This window comes from Lissotriton vulgaris, chromosome 1_2 (assembly GCF_964263255.1).
Source record: "Lissotriton vulgaris chromosome 1_2, aLisVul1.2, whole genome shotgun sequence".
Classification (NCBI taxonomy): domain Eukaryota; kingdom Metazoa; phylum Chordata; class Amphibia; order Caudata; family Salamandridae; genus Lissotriton; species Lissotriton vulgaris.
The window spans coordinates 192106815-192123273 of NC_141686.1; the positions used below are offsets into that span (position 1 = coordinate 192106815).

Consider the following 16459-nt stretch of genomic DNA (forward strand, 5'->3'; position numbering starts at 1 on the left):
AAATACTTCAGCTTCGGGTTGCCCGCTGTATTGCAGAAAACCATCAGGGAAAGGACAAGAACTGTAAGAGGCCTCTGTGCCTCATAACACTCATCCTGTACTGTAGCGAGCCCGGCGTGCCTCCAACACATGAAAAACAGTTTTGAATGACCCAAGCTATTTCAACATGCTCGCGATCATAGAAATAGAAAGAGGACCGCGCAAAAACAGTCCTTGGAGGAGATGCATGTCTTTCACCGAGCCAGTGGTTCCCAAACTGTGTGCTTGGCGCGCGGCGCCCCTGGCTACTTTTGACGGCGCACTAGGGTGCCACGGCGCACAGTTTGGGAACCACTGCCTCTCTGCACAGTGAAAGGCCCCTTGTTTTCAGATCATCTTATTCAGAGGCTTGTCCTTAACTGTGTGGGATACACAACAGTAACTTGCTATATTCCTTGACATGGCCGGATACTAGCTTGGGGTAGTGTGAAGTAAAATAATTAACAAGGAAGTGCACTGAAAGAAAAACAAGGGAAGAAGAAAGAGACAAGAAGAGAAGTGTGAGAAAAACCGAAAACGGTCAGAAAGAGAAACAAATGAAAAAGGAGGGGCTGAAGAGAAGAAAGGAGACCACAGCCATATATTCAGGGTGACAAGATGGTGAAAATGTAAGAAGAGAGAGGAACAACATTTAGAAAGAACTGGAGTAGGGGTAAGGGTGGGCAAAGAAAACATATGAGAAGAAAGAAATTAAAATAAATAGGAAGAGAGATTATTATTATTCTTAATTAGCATTTCTAGTGCGCATAGCTACCCAGAAGCATCCCAGCGCCAGATAATGGGCGAAGTCATTTCATTTCTTTGTGACTGTCAAGTGTAGATTATTAAATGGGGTGAGAGGAATGTTGAACTTCCATGAAGTCAGACGCCCAGGGCCTTGTAAAGCAAATACAGTTTCAATGAGAAATCCTGGGCTTACACCTGGTAGCAATGTCACAAAAACAAAGGTACGGTAATTGATTCGCATTAAAATAGCATTACTTTCAAGAACTCATTTAGTACAATTTCCAATACAATTTAGGAAAAAGAAGCAAAAAGTCATGAATAGCTCAATAACAAAATGCCAACAACTGGACAATTGTATGTATGTTGGATTTATATAGCACTTATCACCCAAGGGTCTCTAAGCGCTTGCCTTGGGAACCCGTCCTGGCTTTTCCCTGTGAGATAGCCCCTACAGGGCATCCTCAAGGTGAAAGCCAGGCATCCCGCCACAGGGGGCCGTTGTGGAGATTAAGCAAGCTTAATGCCCAGAGTTGCAGAGTGTGAACCCATGATTAGGTCAGGCAACGAAGCGAGAATTATCGAGTCCGTGGACATTTGAGCTCAAGACCCTGCCGCGTCGGGAATTGAACCCTGGTCCCGGGTCTGACCTCTGCTTCAGGGTATGCCTGCTCTAACCAGTGAGCCACACTTCTCCACTGGATGGGAAAAGGGGATACGTTTTTTTTAAGGCAATGTTAATAAGGCCATAGGATGCAATGGAGATATTGAAGGTATTGTATTTGTATTTATATATCGCTTACTACACCTGGGGCCAGATGTAGGTGGCCGTTTCAGGCCATTTACCGACCGGTAACGGCCGATTTCGGCCGTTTCCGATCGGTAAATGGGTGACAGGTATGTAGGGGGCATTATTTTACCAAATAGGTAAAATTACCGATTCGGTAATTTTACCAATTCGGTAAAATACAAATTCGGTAAATTTACCGATTCTGAGGCACTCAGATGTAGGTGGGACTCTTCAGAGTCCCAGAAACCATACCGAATCGGTATTTTACCATCAAATCCAATTTGATGGTAAAATACTGATTCCGGTGTGCATGCACATGTGTGCATGCACACCTATGCCATGTGACAGGCAGACCTGCCCTTAGGGCATGTATGCCTGCCACATGGCACCCGAGCCTGTTTTGGGGGTGCCAGAGGGTGTCAAAGTGACACCCCCTGCACCCTTGTGAAAATCGGTATTTACCGATTCGGTAAATACCGAATCGGTAATGCTCATTCATTCCTATGGGCTTCAAAGCCCATGGGAATGCATGGGCATTACCGATTCGGTATTTACTGAATCGGTAATTACCGAATTCTTCCGAATCGGTATTCCAGCACATCTGGAATACCTACATATCCACCCCTTAGATTTACCGATTTTTAATTACCGAATCGGTAAAATTCGGTAATTAAAAATCGGTAAATCTATTTCACCTACATCTGGCCCCTGATGAGGTGTCAAAACGCTTTTTCAGCGAGTAGCACGCTACTCTGGAACCCATGAAGAATGATTAGAACACTGGAATATTGAGAATGGCATTGAAGACAATGAAGTGCTCTGGGCTTCTAATATAGCCTTATCGCCTGCCGTAGCGGGCTATGCCAGCTATTAAAGGCCCCCTGCAGCGTTAAAGGCCAGAGACGAAGGCGAGGGACTTTAACAAGGCAGCGGGACTCTAGTAGCCGGTATAGCCCTGCTGCGATGGACTATAGGGCTATTAGAACATTCTGCCATTAGAGGGCAGAATGTTCTAACAAATTAAACAAAGGCTTCAGGGAGCGCGTGGGGATTGAAATCCCCTCAGGTTCCCTGAAGCCTTTATTCACAGCCACAAAGAAGCATTGGAATGTTGGAGCTCCAGGCTTATACCAGCCATTATAAGCCCAGAGCTGCTCCATTGTTTTCAATGGAGCTTCCAATATTCTAATGGCTGGTAAAAGCTTTTAGCACCAACATTCTAATGTTTGTCATTCACAGGTGTTGCTGTGAACAAAGGCCTCATGGAGCCCGAGTAGATTTAAATCCCTTCAGGCTCATTGAGGCCTTTGGTTTATTTGTTAGAACATTCTGCCCTCTAGTGGCGGAATGTTCTAATAGCCTTATAGCCCTCTGTAGCGGGCTATACCGGCCATTAACGTCCTGTTCCCTTGTTAAAGCCCTCGATTAGGGCCTTTAATGCTGGAGTGGGCCTTTAATGCACCGGTATAGCCTTCTACGGTGAGCTATAAGGCTATAGCCAGACCAGTGAAGAGTCAATGACCCAGACTGCGTGAGTAATGTAGTGGAGGGTAGAAGGGAATGAGTAAGTAGAGTTGAGTATTAGGGTAGGTGGAACAAGCAGGGAATGTGGTAGAGAAATTATAACTAGTGGAAGTGTGGTGTCTAATGGAAGATAAAGAAGGCAGCAAGCTTGATTTTTAAAAATGTTTTAATATATTAATATTCCAGAGAGAATATATATTTTGACTATGATTGCTCTGAATAAAGAAGCACACATCATTTAAAAGCCTTTAATTTATTCATGGTTAAAGACAGATTTATACACTAGAGAAACAACATTTGCTTAGCAAGGCTTTTCTTTGTGCTAAAGGTGTATCGAAAAGGTAACATGACATTTCTGAACACAGCGGACATTTCATTAACAGTTGCATGCATATTTTAATTACAGATGTATTTCGAAGAGAATCTTGAGTGATTGTTACTTCTTTTTTTGATGTGGCCCATGGACATATCAGTTGTACTCTTCATTTCCGCATAGGCTATAACAAAAAAGAACATAGAGAGATGGATGATTAATGTAGAAAGACAAACATGGGACCATATTTTTCAAGGTGTGATAAAAATAGGACCTGTTACCCTCACCTAACATGACTCAGTTTAAAATGTACCTTATTTTAATAACTAGTATTGAGATTATTATATATTCTTACCTATTTGCAAATTGTTTTAAATGCATCGTGTCCCAAAGGTCAATATGAACAATGGACAACGTTCAGTAAATTGCCTGAACTCTGTAAGATCCTTATGTAAACATCTGCAGAAGCAACAAGTTAGAAGCTAGGGAACAGCAACCAAAAGGAAATGTATTGCTCAACCTTCAGTCTATTGCTTCCAATAAAAAGCCAAAACCCTGCATTGTACAATATGGCTGATAGGGATGAAATAAGCAGATAACGTTGATGAGATCCTCCATGTATGTTTTTGAAATGAATAACATTTCTGGCAAACTGGCTTTAGCGAATAGAGAATCCTCATCTATTTGCATATTTAAACTGTGATTATGAACTGATGAGAGTTATTATACTTTGAGAAATTGGGTTCATGATTGTCTAAAACTCGACCATGCTTATGTATGAAAAGTGAGCAAATTAGTCATATATTCAACTGACAGAATGGGGACTCGCCCCTCCCTACCTTCTTTGTCAGATATAAAAGATAATGCTGTAAAGAAGGTGTGATACTCCACTCAAGTGATAGGGGCATTTTCTGAACTGATTTTTCTATGTTTAAATATTGCTATTTGAACTATCCCCACAGCATAATATAAAGTGGAACAAACCTCTCATCCAAACAAACACAAAATTAGAGAGAAAAGATGAAATATGCAGACATGTGTTGCATGGATTGTAATTAACCTTAGCGCAGGGTGGTCCATTTACTTGCAATGTTGAGATACTCACCATAGGCAGATGATTAGGGGCCAAATTAATAATAAGTCCATATGAACTGTTAAATATATTGAGGCTACTCTCAAAGTTTGAGGTGAGTATTCCCATTAAAACTGATTTTCTATTCTTTTTCCAAATCTTTTCAATTTAGTTTTGCTTTTTTATTTTAATATTTATTTCTTCAATTCTGCAAGAAATGTCATAGGTGACTCTGCAGGTGGAACCTTTAGAAATGAAATTAAAAAGGAACTTTTGTTGTTAGGAATGTAAATATATATAATTTTTTACTGCTGTTAACACACACCGAGGGCATATTTATCATAGGGTTGCATCGCTTTTGCACTATGCAATGGGGTGCAAAAGCAATGCAACCCTTATGAAGCAATTTATCAAGTCATGCAAGGCCACCTTGCATGTCCCTGGGTGGATCAATAAATCCAGAGTAAGGCATGCATAAGTTATGCATGCAGAAAAGGAAGCAAGAACCAGAGAGTACAAAAAATAGGTGTCAGACTGTACTGACGGTTCAGCTCAGTGACCATCTTAGATACAACATGAACACTACAACTAAATACATTATTAGGCAATGTAAAGTGATTTCCTTCACCCAATGACAAAAATGCACTTATGCTTATGACCATGATAAAAAGTGTCCTTAATACACCATTTCATGATAAGTGCATTGCAACAATAAGGTCCTGGAGTGACTGCCACATGGGCATCATAGAAGAAATCACAGACCTCATCACATCTATTACTTTGCAACACTCACACACCACCTTCCTTGGAGACTTCGATGTTCACAGCACCCTCAGCACAAATCCATGGAAGATGTCCTTCATTCTGTATTTAACATATTGGAAGCAAAACGTCACATCAGCAAGTTGACTGACTCCAAATGCAACACAATGGACCTCATCCTCTCTGTGTCCATCCACTGCCAGTCCCCTCTATTCCTGGACTGAACTGATCATCTTGCTGTCCCCTTGCCTGAGGCTCTCAAAGCCACATTCTATGAAGACGATGGACTTCTGTCCCCCATTATCAATTCACTAGATCGAAAAGCTATCACTCTTACTTATATTGTCAACACCTTGATATTCCAGAAAACCTTCTCGGAGATCCTCAAGACAGGACAGATCCTCCTCCTGCTGAAAAAGCCCACTCTTGATCCAGCCAATCTTTCCAACTTAATTCATACAACCCAACTCCTATTTTGAGAAGGCAGTGGCCACCCAGCTACAGAATAATATCACAAGAATACCCTAGTTCAAGACTACCAATTGGGTCTCAGACCATGTTGCATCATTAAAACAGCCATACTCCAAGTAGACAACAATGCCGTCTTCCTCTGACCCCAACGAATGACCCTTGTCTTACTGTCCTGCTCAACCTTTCCACATCTTTGAACACTGTCAACCATCAACCACTGACCCACACCCTGAAACTGGCATGACCTTAAACAGCACAATCATGCAATCATTTATATCGTACCTCACTGACCGACAGCCAGTCATTAAAATAGAAGCTGCCACATGTCAAGACTCCCCCATATCCTTCAGAATCCCTCAGGATTCCCCCTTGCTACATTTTCAACCTATATTGGGATCCCATGAGAGCCATCCTTGCTGACATCAACAACAAGATCCACTGGCATGCCAATGGCACCAAATTCCATCTCACAATCTTCTCAACTAATAACATACAAAGCCCCAACCTCTGTCTTAATCTTCTCCAAACCTGTATGTCAACAAACTACCTGATGGAAAGCTCTGAAAAGATGACATTCCTTCTATTTGCCCACAGCGCCAAACATTCTTTGATAAACTCAGGACTCTCTGACTTAAACTTACTGAGCTTCACACCCTAACTGACAGAACAGGCCAAATCCTTTGAAGTCACCTTTGTGACTCAGATCTCTCACTCAAATAATTTATTTACAAGAATTCCAAAACAGCAGGGTACCAACTCTCTTTCTTGAAAAAAGTGAAACCTTTTCTCCCAGGTCTTCAAGCCCTAGTCCTCTCTCACCTTGATGATGGCAGCGTAACGGCTTCCAAGAGACCATCTTCGTTCACCTGAGAGGCATTCTTCACACGGCTTACTCATTGAGGTGATGAAGAAACCCAGTCACACATCACTCCAGTGTAAAATAATTTACACTGCCTCGATCTGCAAGCCTGGATCTAAATTAAGGTCAGCTTCAACACTTACAAGCCCTCCAAATCCAGACCCTGTCTATCTAGCTAACACGATATGTCTGGAGATATAGCTGGAGAATATCTGAGCTCAACTCAAGCACAGGATACCCCTCGACCATTTACATGCCCTGCAAAGGCTTGCCCATGTCATTGTTTTTTTTTAAAACATATGGTTCAATATACTGCGGGTAAATATACTGCTCACTTTAAAATTATAATATTTATTTATAATAAAATGTATATACATCCTAACACTGTACGTCTGCCATTCCTAAATGCTGTACATTGTTCTGCTGAATTTATATACCTCTGAAGGACGGAATACTAAGCATGCCTTTCTTGATATTGAAGTTCATGCCTTAGCAACACTGCAGAGGGTCCAGATCAAGACCCTGTCTATCTAGCTAACACGATATTTCTGTAGAACTATCGCGAGAATATCTGAGGTAAACACAAGCATAGGATGTCCCTCGACCATTTACATGCCCTCTAGTGCTGCAAAGGCTTGCCCATGTAATTGTTTTTTTACAAACATAAGGTTAAATATACTGCAGGTAAAATATACCACTCAGTTTTAAATTAAAACATTTATTTTTTAATAAGATGTATGTAAATCTTAACACTGAACGTCTGCCATTTCTAAATGATGTAAATTATGCTACTCAATTTATCTACCTCTGAAGAATGGAATGCTAAGTATGCCTTTCCGTATATTGGAGCTCATTACCTTAAGAACACTGCAGGGGTTATTTAGTTACATTTTGCACTGATGCGTCCTTGGTGCAAAGCAACACAAACAATTTCAAAGGCTCACTGCTTTCCTGGAAGTTGAATATGAACAATTAATTTAAATGCCTTCGTAAATATTAGATGCCCTTTAGTTTTGCGGTCTCATCTAGAACTCTGTTCCACCGGTATTCAGACAAAATATCGAGCCCAAAATATCGTAATATGGAAATATCTTATACAAGAATATAGATATCTAGAATATCGATTTTAAGGTAAGTAGTATTGATTTTTAAAATATTGAAGTCATTAATGTTTGCAAAAATATAGTTGTTTAAAATATCGTTTTTTAAATTATTCATATGTGTTTTAGTATATATTTTAAATGTATATGATGTCATTTTTTTGTATAATTATTGTTTATGTTTTTTAATATATTAGTAACATTTTTAGCATTTATTACATTTAATTTAATAAGATTTTGCGTTTTTTAGTTCAGCAGCGAGTTGTGGGTTTATAGGTATACAGGGTGGGAAGTAATTTAATAATAATAATTAGGCATTCATTTTTATTTAATATTATTTATTTAATTTTGTTAATTATGCTATTAATGTTTTTTATGTCACTTTTATGGGCGGGATGTGGGATTATAGGGATAAAGGGTGATAAGTAATTTACTTTTAATTAACTAATAATTTGTTGTTAATTGTAATTTTTATATTAATTAATTAATTGATCATTAATTCTGATAATTTTGAAATACATTTTTAGGTGTGGGTTGTGGGGCTAAGAGGGGTAAAGGTGGGTGGGAAGTAAATTAAGTTTGATTTAATAATAATTAGAGGCCAATTTCAATGTGGTCAAAATGTCTCGTTCGGATTCCTTTCTGACCGACCCATTAGGATGTGCTCATTTGGAAAGGAATCTGACCAGGCTTTCTGAATGGCTTCCGACGGGCTCGGAGAGCCCTTCTGCCATTCAGAAAGGGGCCAGTAATCCCAAGGGCGACTCTTTCAGCACGAGCGATTACGATGTTGAATTTCAACAGCCTTTCTGCGCTGGTCTATCCGACACAGAAAGGCAGTCGGAATCCAACTGTGGGGGCCCCCAGCTGGGCCCCCATGGGTGCAAGGCCTCCAAATGGTGGCCGAGGGGGCACCGTTGATCCATGCACCAAGTGGTAAGAACCATGAGGTGCCTGCCACGGAGTGCGGGATGAAGTGCAACTCAGTACTCTACAATGAGAGCATGATATCCGATCAGAATGGATTCCCCCATTGTAAAGAATAGGAGTGGTTGCATCCTAATGTCTGGTTTGGGACCGCCAAACGGAAGTTGGTCATACCCAGTTCCAGATCCATGTTCGGACGGACTCAGGTCCGTCCGACATTGAAATCGTCCCCTACGTTGTTAAATACTATTCATTATTTAATTGACAATAAATGTAATAGTATAATTATTCTTTTTTTAAAGTTTTTAGCTGTGGGTTGTGGGTTTTGTATGGTTATGGGGTGGAAGTAAACACATTTTAAGTAATAAATCATATTTATTTTTAATTATTAATAATTATTAATTTGATAAATATGGTAATTGTGTAAAGCATTATCTTTAAATTTTATGAGTGTGATTTGGGTTTGGGTTTTGTGGGGGTATATTGTTGAAAGTACATGAATTATAATTAATTCATAATTATTATTTAATTAATGATAATTAGTTTGTTGATACATATTTATATTAATAGTGTAAAACACTTTTTTTAAAGTTTCGTTTTAGGTGCAAGTTGTGAGTTTTGTGGGGTTATACGGTGGGAAGTAACTAAGTTAAATGTATGTAAAATATGTTTTGGGTAACAAATAATTTCAAAATAAAAAGTTATTTGTATGAAAATTATTTATGTATTGTATTAATAATAATATTTGAAGGTATTTATGATATGTATTTAACATTGTAATATATGTTTATTTTAAAAATGTTTTTATAATAAATATATTTGTATTTTTTGCATCATAGTCATATTTTTCCTAATTTAAAATAATATTATTTGTTCAAGATCAGCCACGGCCGGTAGTAGGTGTAACTTCAGGGCGGTGATGTAGGGAGGGGGAGGGGCAGGATGGGGGGTTGTCATGTATGGATTACGGACTTTAACGGGTAAGTAAACATATAAATAAATAAAAAGAATTTCGTTGCGCGCAGTGCATCGCATTTGGTGATGCAGTGCACACAACGAAATTTGTTTTATTTATTTATATGTTTACTTACCTGTTAAAGTCCGTAATCCATACATTACTAGCCCCCACCCTGCCCCTTCCCCTCCCCACGTCACCGCCCTGCAGTTACACCTACTACCGGCCGTGGCTGTTCAAGATATTCTGCTTGATGGTTGTTGGATTTGATGGGGGCATGGCTTGACACCGATGTGAGGAGAAGCGGACCTCTGAATTCCGTCCGTGGCCTCTCCTCGTTTACATTAATCCTGCGGACCTAAGGGGGTCCCTCTACCAGTATCTGACGGCGGAATACCTGGACCACTGAAGGATCATGTAACAGCGGCGAAAAAGACTTCCAGGGCACGGAATGTCCGACAAGCTGACCTGGCTCTCCCGGCAGCGGTGCAACCAAGATGGCAGAGGGGCAATGGGTCCGGTGATTGCAGGGCTCAAAGCTCTGTGTTCGGGCTCCCCTGCCTTGCAAAACAACAGCAGTGGAGGTAGCAGTGCTGTGGTGCGGCGACGGCTTGCTTTAGAGGTGGGCAGTTGACATTGTCACAGATGTGAGCACTCGCTCGCCCGGAGCTGGGGACGGAGCACAGGAAATGGCGGCAGGCTGGAGCTGCGAAAGGCACGCTGAGCACTGCTGGGGACAGTGCCATTTGCTCTCCTGGGATGACTTTTACTGCGGCTTGGGCCACCACAGTAGAGGCCTGGACTTGGAGTGTGAGCTGGAATCCTCCCCTTCACGAACTAGTGACCGGCGCTGATAGGGGTGCATAGCAGCACTGTGGGAAGAGGTGGCCCGCACTGACCTTGGGAGTCGCTCAGCGAATATACGGTGAAGCTCAACTACTAAGGAGCCGTGACATGGTTGTGGCGAGCTCGACTCTGAGCACTCAGCACAATGGTGTGGGTGATATTTATAGAGTGTTGACGCTGCTGAAGTAGCACCCCCCCCACCCCCAGTACAGGAGCGCTAAGCAAGACCGGGGTTGGAGACAGACTACTACAAGGGCCGTGATGAGAAGGATCTGTTGCTGGACGCGAGAGCCCAGTCCTGCGCTACCCAGCGCTGCCTAGCCCGAAGGACAAGAAGGGGCGGATAAACAAACAAAAGGGTTTCGCGGCCCTCCAGGTGGAAGAAGCGGGCAGCAGACCGGCGACGAGGAAGACGTGACGGAACGCCAAGGTGCGGCTGCATCAGGGAGACCTTTGCTGGCGGACATAATGCAAGCCATTACTTTGTCAAAAGAGGCCTTTGAGACCAAAATAGATGCTTTACTTAAGGACGACCACAAGAAACTAAAGGAGCGAGTGAAGGTGACCGAGAAAACGCTGGAAATAGTCTCTGATACCATAGACACCTTGCGGCGCTCCCTGAAGCTGGTGGAAGACAAGGTGCGGACTTTGGAAACGAGAGCAGAGGACAGTAAAGTGCGTTTCTGCAAGAACAACCTTGCATAGTGGGGGTTACAGAACGGGCGTAAGGGGTCGACGCTGTCCATTACATGGAAGGGTGGCTCAAGACTGAGGTCACCCCGGAAGGACTCTCTCCATTCTTTGCCCTAGAGAGGGCCCATAGGGTCCAGGCCAGGCCTTCTAAGCCCGGAGCACCCCCGCGACCGATGGTGGTGAGGCTCCTGCAATATTGAGATAGAGTCCATCTCCTGCAGCAGACCAGGGGGAAGCAGCATCTGCAAATCGAGAACTCCAAAATAATGATATTTCCGGACTTCACCAGGGAGGTTCAAAGGCAGCGCGCTTCCTTTCTTACTCTTAAACGGAAATTACGTCAACTTCATATACCCTATGCCATGCTCTTCCCAGAGCGATTGTGGGTGGTGGACGATGCTGGAACACACTTATTCATCACTCCACAAGATGCATGGCAATGGCTGGAGACCTGCCAGATGACAGCAAGGCAGAACTCTGTCACCAACAGCACAGCGAGGGGGTCTCCTGGTCACAAAGGCTCACCGAGGGCCCTTTCGTCACCGGTCATCGCTTCGAGAGGGACAGAGCGTTGAGAGCAGTCGCAGAGATCAGCCACGGGGAGACCAGTCCGGCTTCTGTTTCCACTGGTCGAGAGCTGGGCTGAAGTGAGAACACTCCATCCGGGAGCACAACTGGGGACTCTGAATCCGAGCTGACAGCGGTCACCCGTTAGACGGCAGACCTACTAGTGTGAGCTGAGGATTTACGGATGGGCGAGACGACCTTGCATCACTGCCTGGGACTGCCCACTGAACGATAATTGCTGTAAGAGAAGAGGGGTAATGGCACTAGTTGGGCTGTACTGAAGAGGGCCCCTGTGTCGCGACAGAACGGGGATGGGGACCAAGAGGGGCTTTGGGTCCTATAGGGTTAGCGCACGCTTCACCGCCCTCTTTGTGAACAGTTTTGTTGCATCAGTTTGGATGGGAAATAGTTCGAGGGAACCTGTCCTGGGGAGTGGGAGTTGGGGAATGTGGGGGGAAGAGGGGCGGGTCTTGGGAACAGGCATGCCGTTGGGGGTGTGTTGAAGGCAGCATACGAAAGGTCACACTATGGGTACCGCCGTATGCATTAAATGTTTGTCCTGGAACATTAGGGGCATGCATACTATGACACGCTGCCACAAGTTACATACATACCTAATAAGGAGAGGGTTGCAGATTGCCCTGCTGCAGGAAACGCATTTAACTAAGCAAGACGGGTTGGCGTTGCAGCGTAGGTGGCGGGGACAGGTGTTCTACATAACATACTCAGCTTTTGCAAAGGGTGCGCTGATCTGGATTAGGGCTGGGGTCCCATTCCAAAGTACTGGTCAGTTGATCGACCCTGATAGGAGGTATGTGGTGGTGAGGGGACGAGTGGATGGGAGGGACATTGTCCTAGGGAGTATCTATGCCCCTGAAATCGATCAAGCCTCCTTTTTTGCTCACCTGTCAGGGAAGCTGGCACCTCTGCTGACAGGGTCTGTGCTCCTATGGGATGACTTCAATTCTATTACTGATGTCTCTTTTGACAGCTCTCATCCTCCCCTTGCAGATGCCCGCTGCATAGACTAGCTGCAGTGCGGCTGGCCTGGCAACAACAGTGGGGGCTGACTGACACATGGAGGGCTCATCACCTCACTGACAGGGATTACTCCAATTTCTCGTTGTTACATGGCCTACATGTTTGATTAGACTCTGTCCTTTGTTCTCCGGATGTGCACAGATTGTGCATAGTGAATACTTAGCTAGAACAATATCCGACCATAATCCGCTACTGGTGACGTTGCACTAGTTGTGAGATTGTCCTGCCATTCCCATGTTGCATCTTCGACCAGACACACTGGAAGACACTGTGTTCCAGTATGTTCTGGGATCGGCCATAGGCGAGTATTTTAGGTTTAACGCTAACACAGCATCTACCCTGCTTGTTGAGTGTGATGCGGCGTTGAATAGGGGAAGTGGTGTTTCAAGATTTCAAAAGAGCGGAACAGAAGCTACGTGATTCGGAGCAAGCGCTCCAGGAAAGGCTGGACAAGCATGACAAGCATGCTGAGCTGCTTGAAGCCCAAGAGGAGCTGTCAGTTCGAATTAGAGAGGCTGCGCTGTTTCGAGGCCTACACTGATAAGGTGCATGCAGAGCCTGACAAATCTGGAGCGCTACTTGCATGGTTAGCCAACCCAGCGCGTAGAGGGATGGCAATCCTAGAGCTGAGAGGGCAGGGGAATGTCGTTTTTTATACTCAACGAGCCATCAATGAGCAATTTTTGCAATTGAGCTTTATAGAAGTAGGCTGGGTCCTGGGCTCCCTGGAGATGAGGAATATTTGCCGGGCGCAGACCTCCCTAAACTTGACGAGGAAAAGGCTGAAGCACTTGGTAGGGATATTGAGGCGAGTGAAGTGCACAGTGCAATAAAACACATGGCCAGGAACAAAACACCGGGCACCGATGGGTTGCCAGTGGAGTTTTATGCGACATACGTGGAGGTCCTGGTTCCCTGCCTGGTGGAAATGAGGGTGTACTCCCTGCCTCCACACGCGAAGCAATAATCATCCCCCTCCTTAAACCAGGCAAACCCGCTTGGGACCGCTCCTCATACAGGCCCCTAGCAATGCTTCACCTGGAGTACAAGATCCTAAGTCGGGTGCTAGCTAGTCGCTTGATGCCTCATATGACAACCTGGTACACAGGGACCAAGCTGGTTTTATTCCAACCAGAAACACAGTGATGAATATACGCAGACTCATGCACACCTTGGGGTCCAACACTTACGATAAGGAAGAGGCCTGCATTTTTGCAGTCAACATCGAAAAGGCCTTCGATAGCCTGGAGTGGTCCTAACTTTTTATTGTTTTGCGGGAATGTGGCCTGGGGGATACCTTTGTCCAAGGACTGCACTGTTGTACAGCGCTTCCACTGACAGGGTCAGAACGGGGGCCTGATCTTGTCTGCCTGTGAGGTGGCCAAAGGGACGAGGCAGGGGTGCCCCCTTTCCCCTCTACTGTTTGACCTGGCGATGGAGCCCATGGCTACCCACGCTAGGACTGGGAGATATTATTCCGGACTGTTGGGCGACGGGCAGGTCCAGCACATAGCGTTGTACGCTGACAACCTGCTTATGTTCCTGGCCGACTCAGTGGGGGCACTACGGGGAGCACAAGTCCTACTGGAGACATTGGGAAGAGTGGCGGGGCTCCGTGTGAACTGGGCCAAGTCATGCTTGTTCCCCGTTAGCCCAGGCAGGTCAGACCTGCAAAGTGCAGGGGGTCCCGTGGGAAACCTGCTGTTTGCCTTATCTGGGAGCCTGGATTTACCATGAAGGTAACGTGGGACGAGTGATGCGCTGTGCCAAGACCTGTTTTGATTTCTGGGGAACTCTTCCCCTATCAGTAGCGGGCAGGGTTGCCCTAGTGAAGATGAGTACTCTGCTGAGGTTCCTCTATTACTTCGGGACACTCCCTGTATGGATATAGAATAAAGCGCAGCTCAACACCATGATTACAGGGTTCTTATGGGGGACAGGGAGAAAGAGGGTTCCCCTGGTAACTATGCAGCGGCCCAGAATGGAGGGGGGTTTGCTTTGCCAGACCTCGAGGCCTATTACCATGCTGCGCAGCTCCAGTGGTTTACGAAATGGGTGGTGGGTCACATCAGGCAGCTGGAGGATTTGAATGGGTCGGATCCGAGTTGGCGACTATTGTCATGCTTTCTGCTGCGGGTTCTGCTGAGAGATGGGGCAGTGCCACCAGATTTGAGGGCAGTGTGACGGTGCTGGACATGGCTGGCGAGGAGGTCACGTGTCCGGGTCCCATACACGCCCGAGATCTCGTTGGAGATGTGTGAAGTGCTGCCCCATGGGGCGACTGGAGCAAGCTGCGGTCCTGGGAGGAGGCAGGGATCCTCACTCTCGGCGACCTTTACGAGGATGGTAACCTCCTCCTTTTTAATGATCGCATGGAACGCCATGATCCCCTGAGAGGAAACTTTCTATTTCATGCGGCCCTTACAGCAGCGATCAGGAAGCACTGGTGGCGGGGTATGGAGGAGCCTAGTACATCTCTTGCTTGCCAATACATAGTAATGGCCGTGGGGACAATTAAAGCAGTGACTTGTCTCTACTGGCGGATTACACAAGATTTGCGCCAACCCCTGACAGCATTGCGACTTAAATGGGAGGCGGACTTGGGAGTGTCCATTGAGGAGAAATCCTGGGGGGAGGTTGATGAGAGTGCATGGAAGCGCTCCTACAATGCGCACTTCCAGCTGATCCAATTCTACGTCTTGCAAAGGGCGTACTTAACGCCCGGCAAGATGAATGACTATTTTGGGGCAACGTCTGCGTGGTCCCACTGTATGTTGGAGGTGGCGGAGTTTCTTCCTATGTTCTGGAACTGCCCGCACTTAAGAGGACTACTGGCGAGGGATGTTGACTACCCTGGCAACCATGACGGACAGGGAGATAGCCATGACACCAGGGGCTTGCTTGTTGCACTGGTTTCCCCACATACTAAGACTAAAATTACCAGCAAGTTTACTGATCTGGGGCTGATCCTTGCAAACCAAGAACTTACCACCCATTGGAAGGCTCAGAGGGGGCCGATCCTAATGCGCTTGCACAGGGAACTTGAGAAGTGGGCAGAGAGCGAGGGGAACTGCAGGTTATGCCTAGCTAGGCGCAATGAGAGCGAGAAATCACTAGAAATGGCACAGGTGTGGGTGGCGCTAGTGGAACTGATCAAACACCCAGTTGCAGATGACGGGGGAGTGCCAGGTGGAAGGGAGGACAAACTAGCTGATGGAAGTGATTGATGCTTGAAGGGATTAGTAGGAGACGGAATTGGAGAGGGCTGGAGAATGATTTCCCTCAGGGCTATTGGACCTCCTTAGGTTTAGCGCTGTGCGGCAGGACCCCGGATGTAGGATGCAAGTGTGTTAGGAAACAGATTGAATATTTTAATGGGCCAATAGAATGCCTGAGGGGGTGGATGGGGTGGGAGGGAACTGGTTGGGGTGTTTGTGAATTGGGGGAGAGGGAGGGATGTTTGGAGCCATCTATTAGACCTTGTTCTTGGACCATGACAAGTGCGGAGCTGAGCCGAGCCATATGCTGATTTGACTAAAAGGAGAGGGAGAAAAGGACCAGAAGGGGGCCTGTTCTGGATAGGAACATATTCTGGCAGCGGCTCTGGGAAGGCCTCAGGTTGTTAATGGCTGTATTTGTAATGTATATTGCCCTCCTCCTGTGTCTCTGTTTTGCCCATGAGGCTGCGCATATGGTGTAATGTTTGCATTTACCTTTGAAAACTAATAAAAACCTTTAAAAACAAATTGTTGATGGATTTGATATATGTTTACCTAC

At 45.2% G+C, this 16459-nt stretch overlaps 1 protein-coding gene across 2 annotated transcripts in view; it reads right to left on the minus strand.

Moving 5' to 3' along the window:
* Window positions 1-3311: 3311 nt before the first annotated feature.
* The window catches only part of LOC147734889 (alpha-N-acetylgalactosamine-specific lectin-like), a 123782-nt gene continuing 110634 nt past the window's right edge, over window positions 3312-16459 (minus strand). Inside the window, exon 7 of one of the 2 annotated variants that reach the window (XM_086953667.1) lies at window positions 3312-3573. In XM_086953667.1, coding sequence (XP_086809793.1) covers window positions 3546-3573 — 28 coding nt within the window. In that variant the 3' untranslated portion in view covers window positions 3312-3545. The remainder of the gene's footprint in view (window positions 3574-16459) is intronic. The other variant, XR_015307609.1, reaches the window with a different exon arrangement.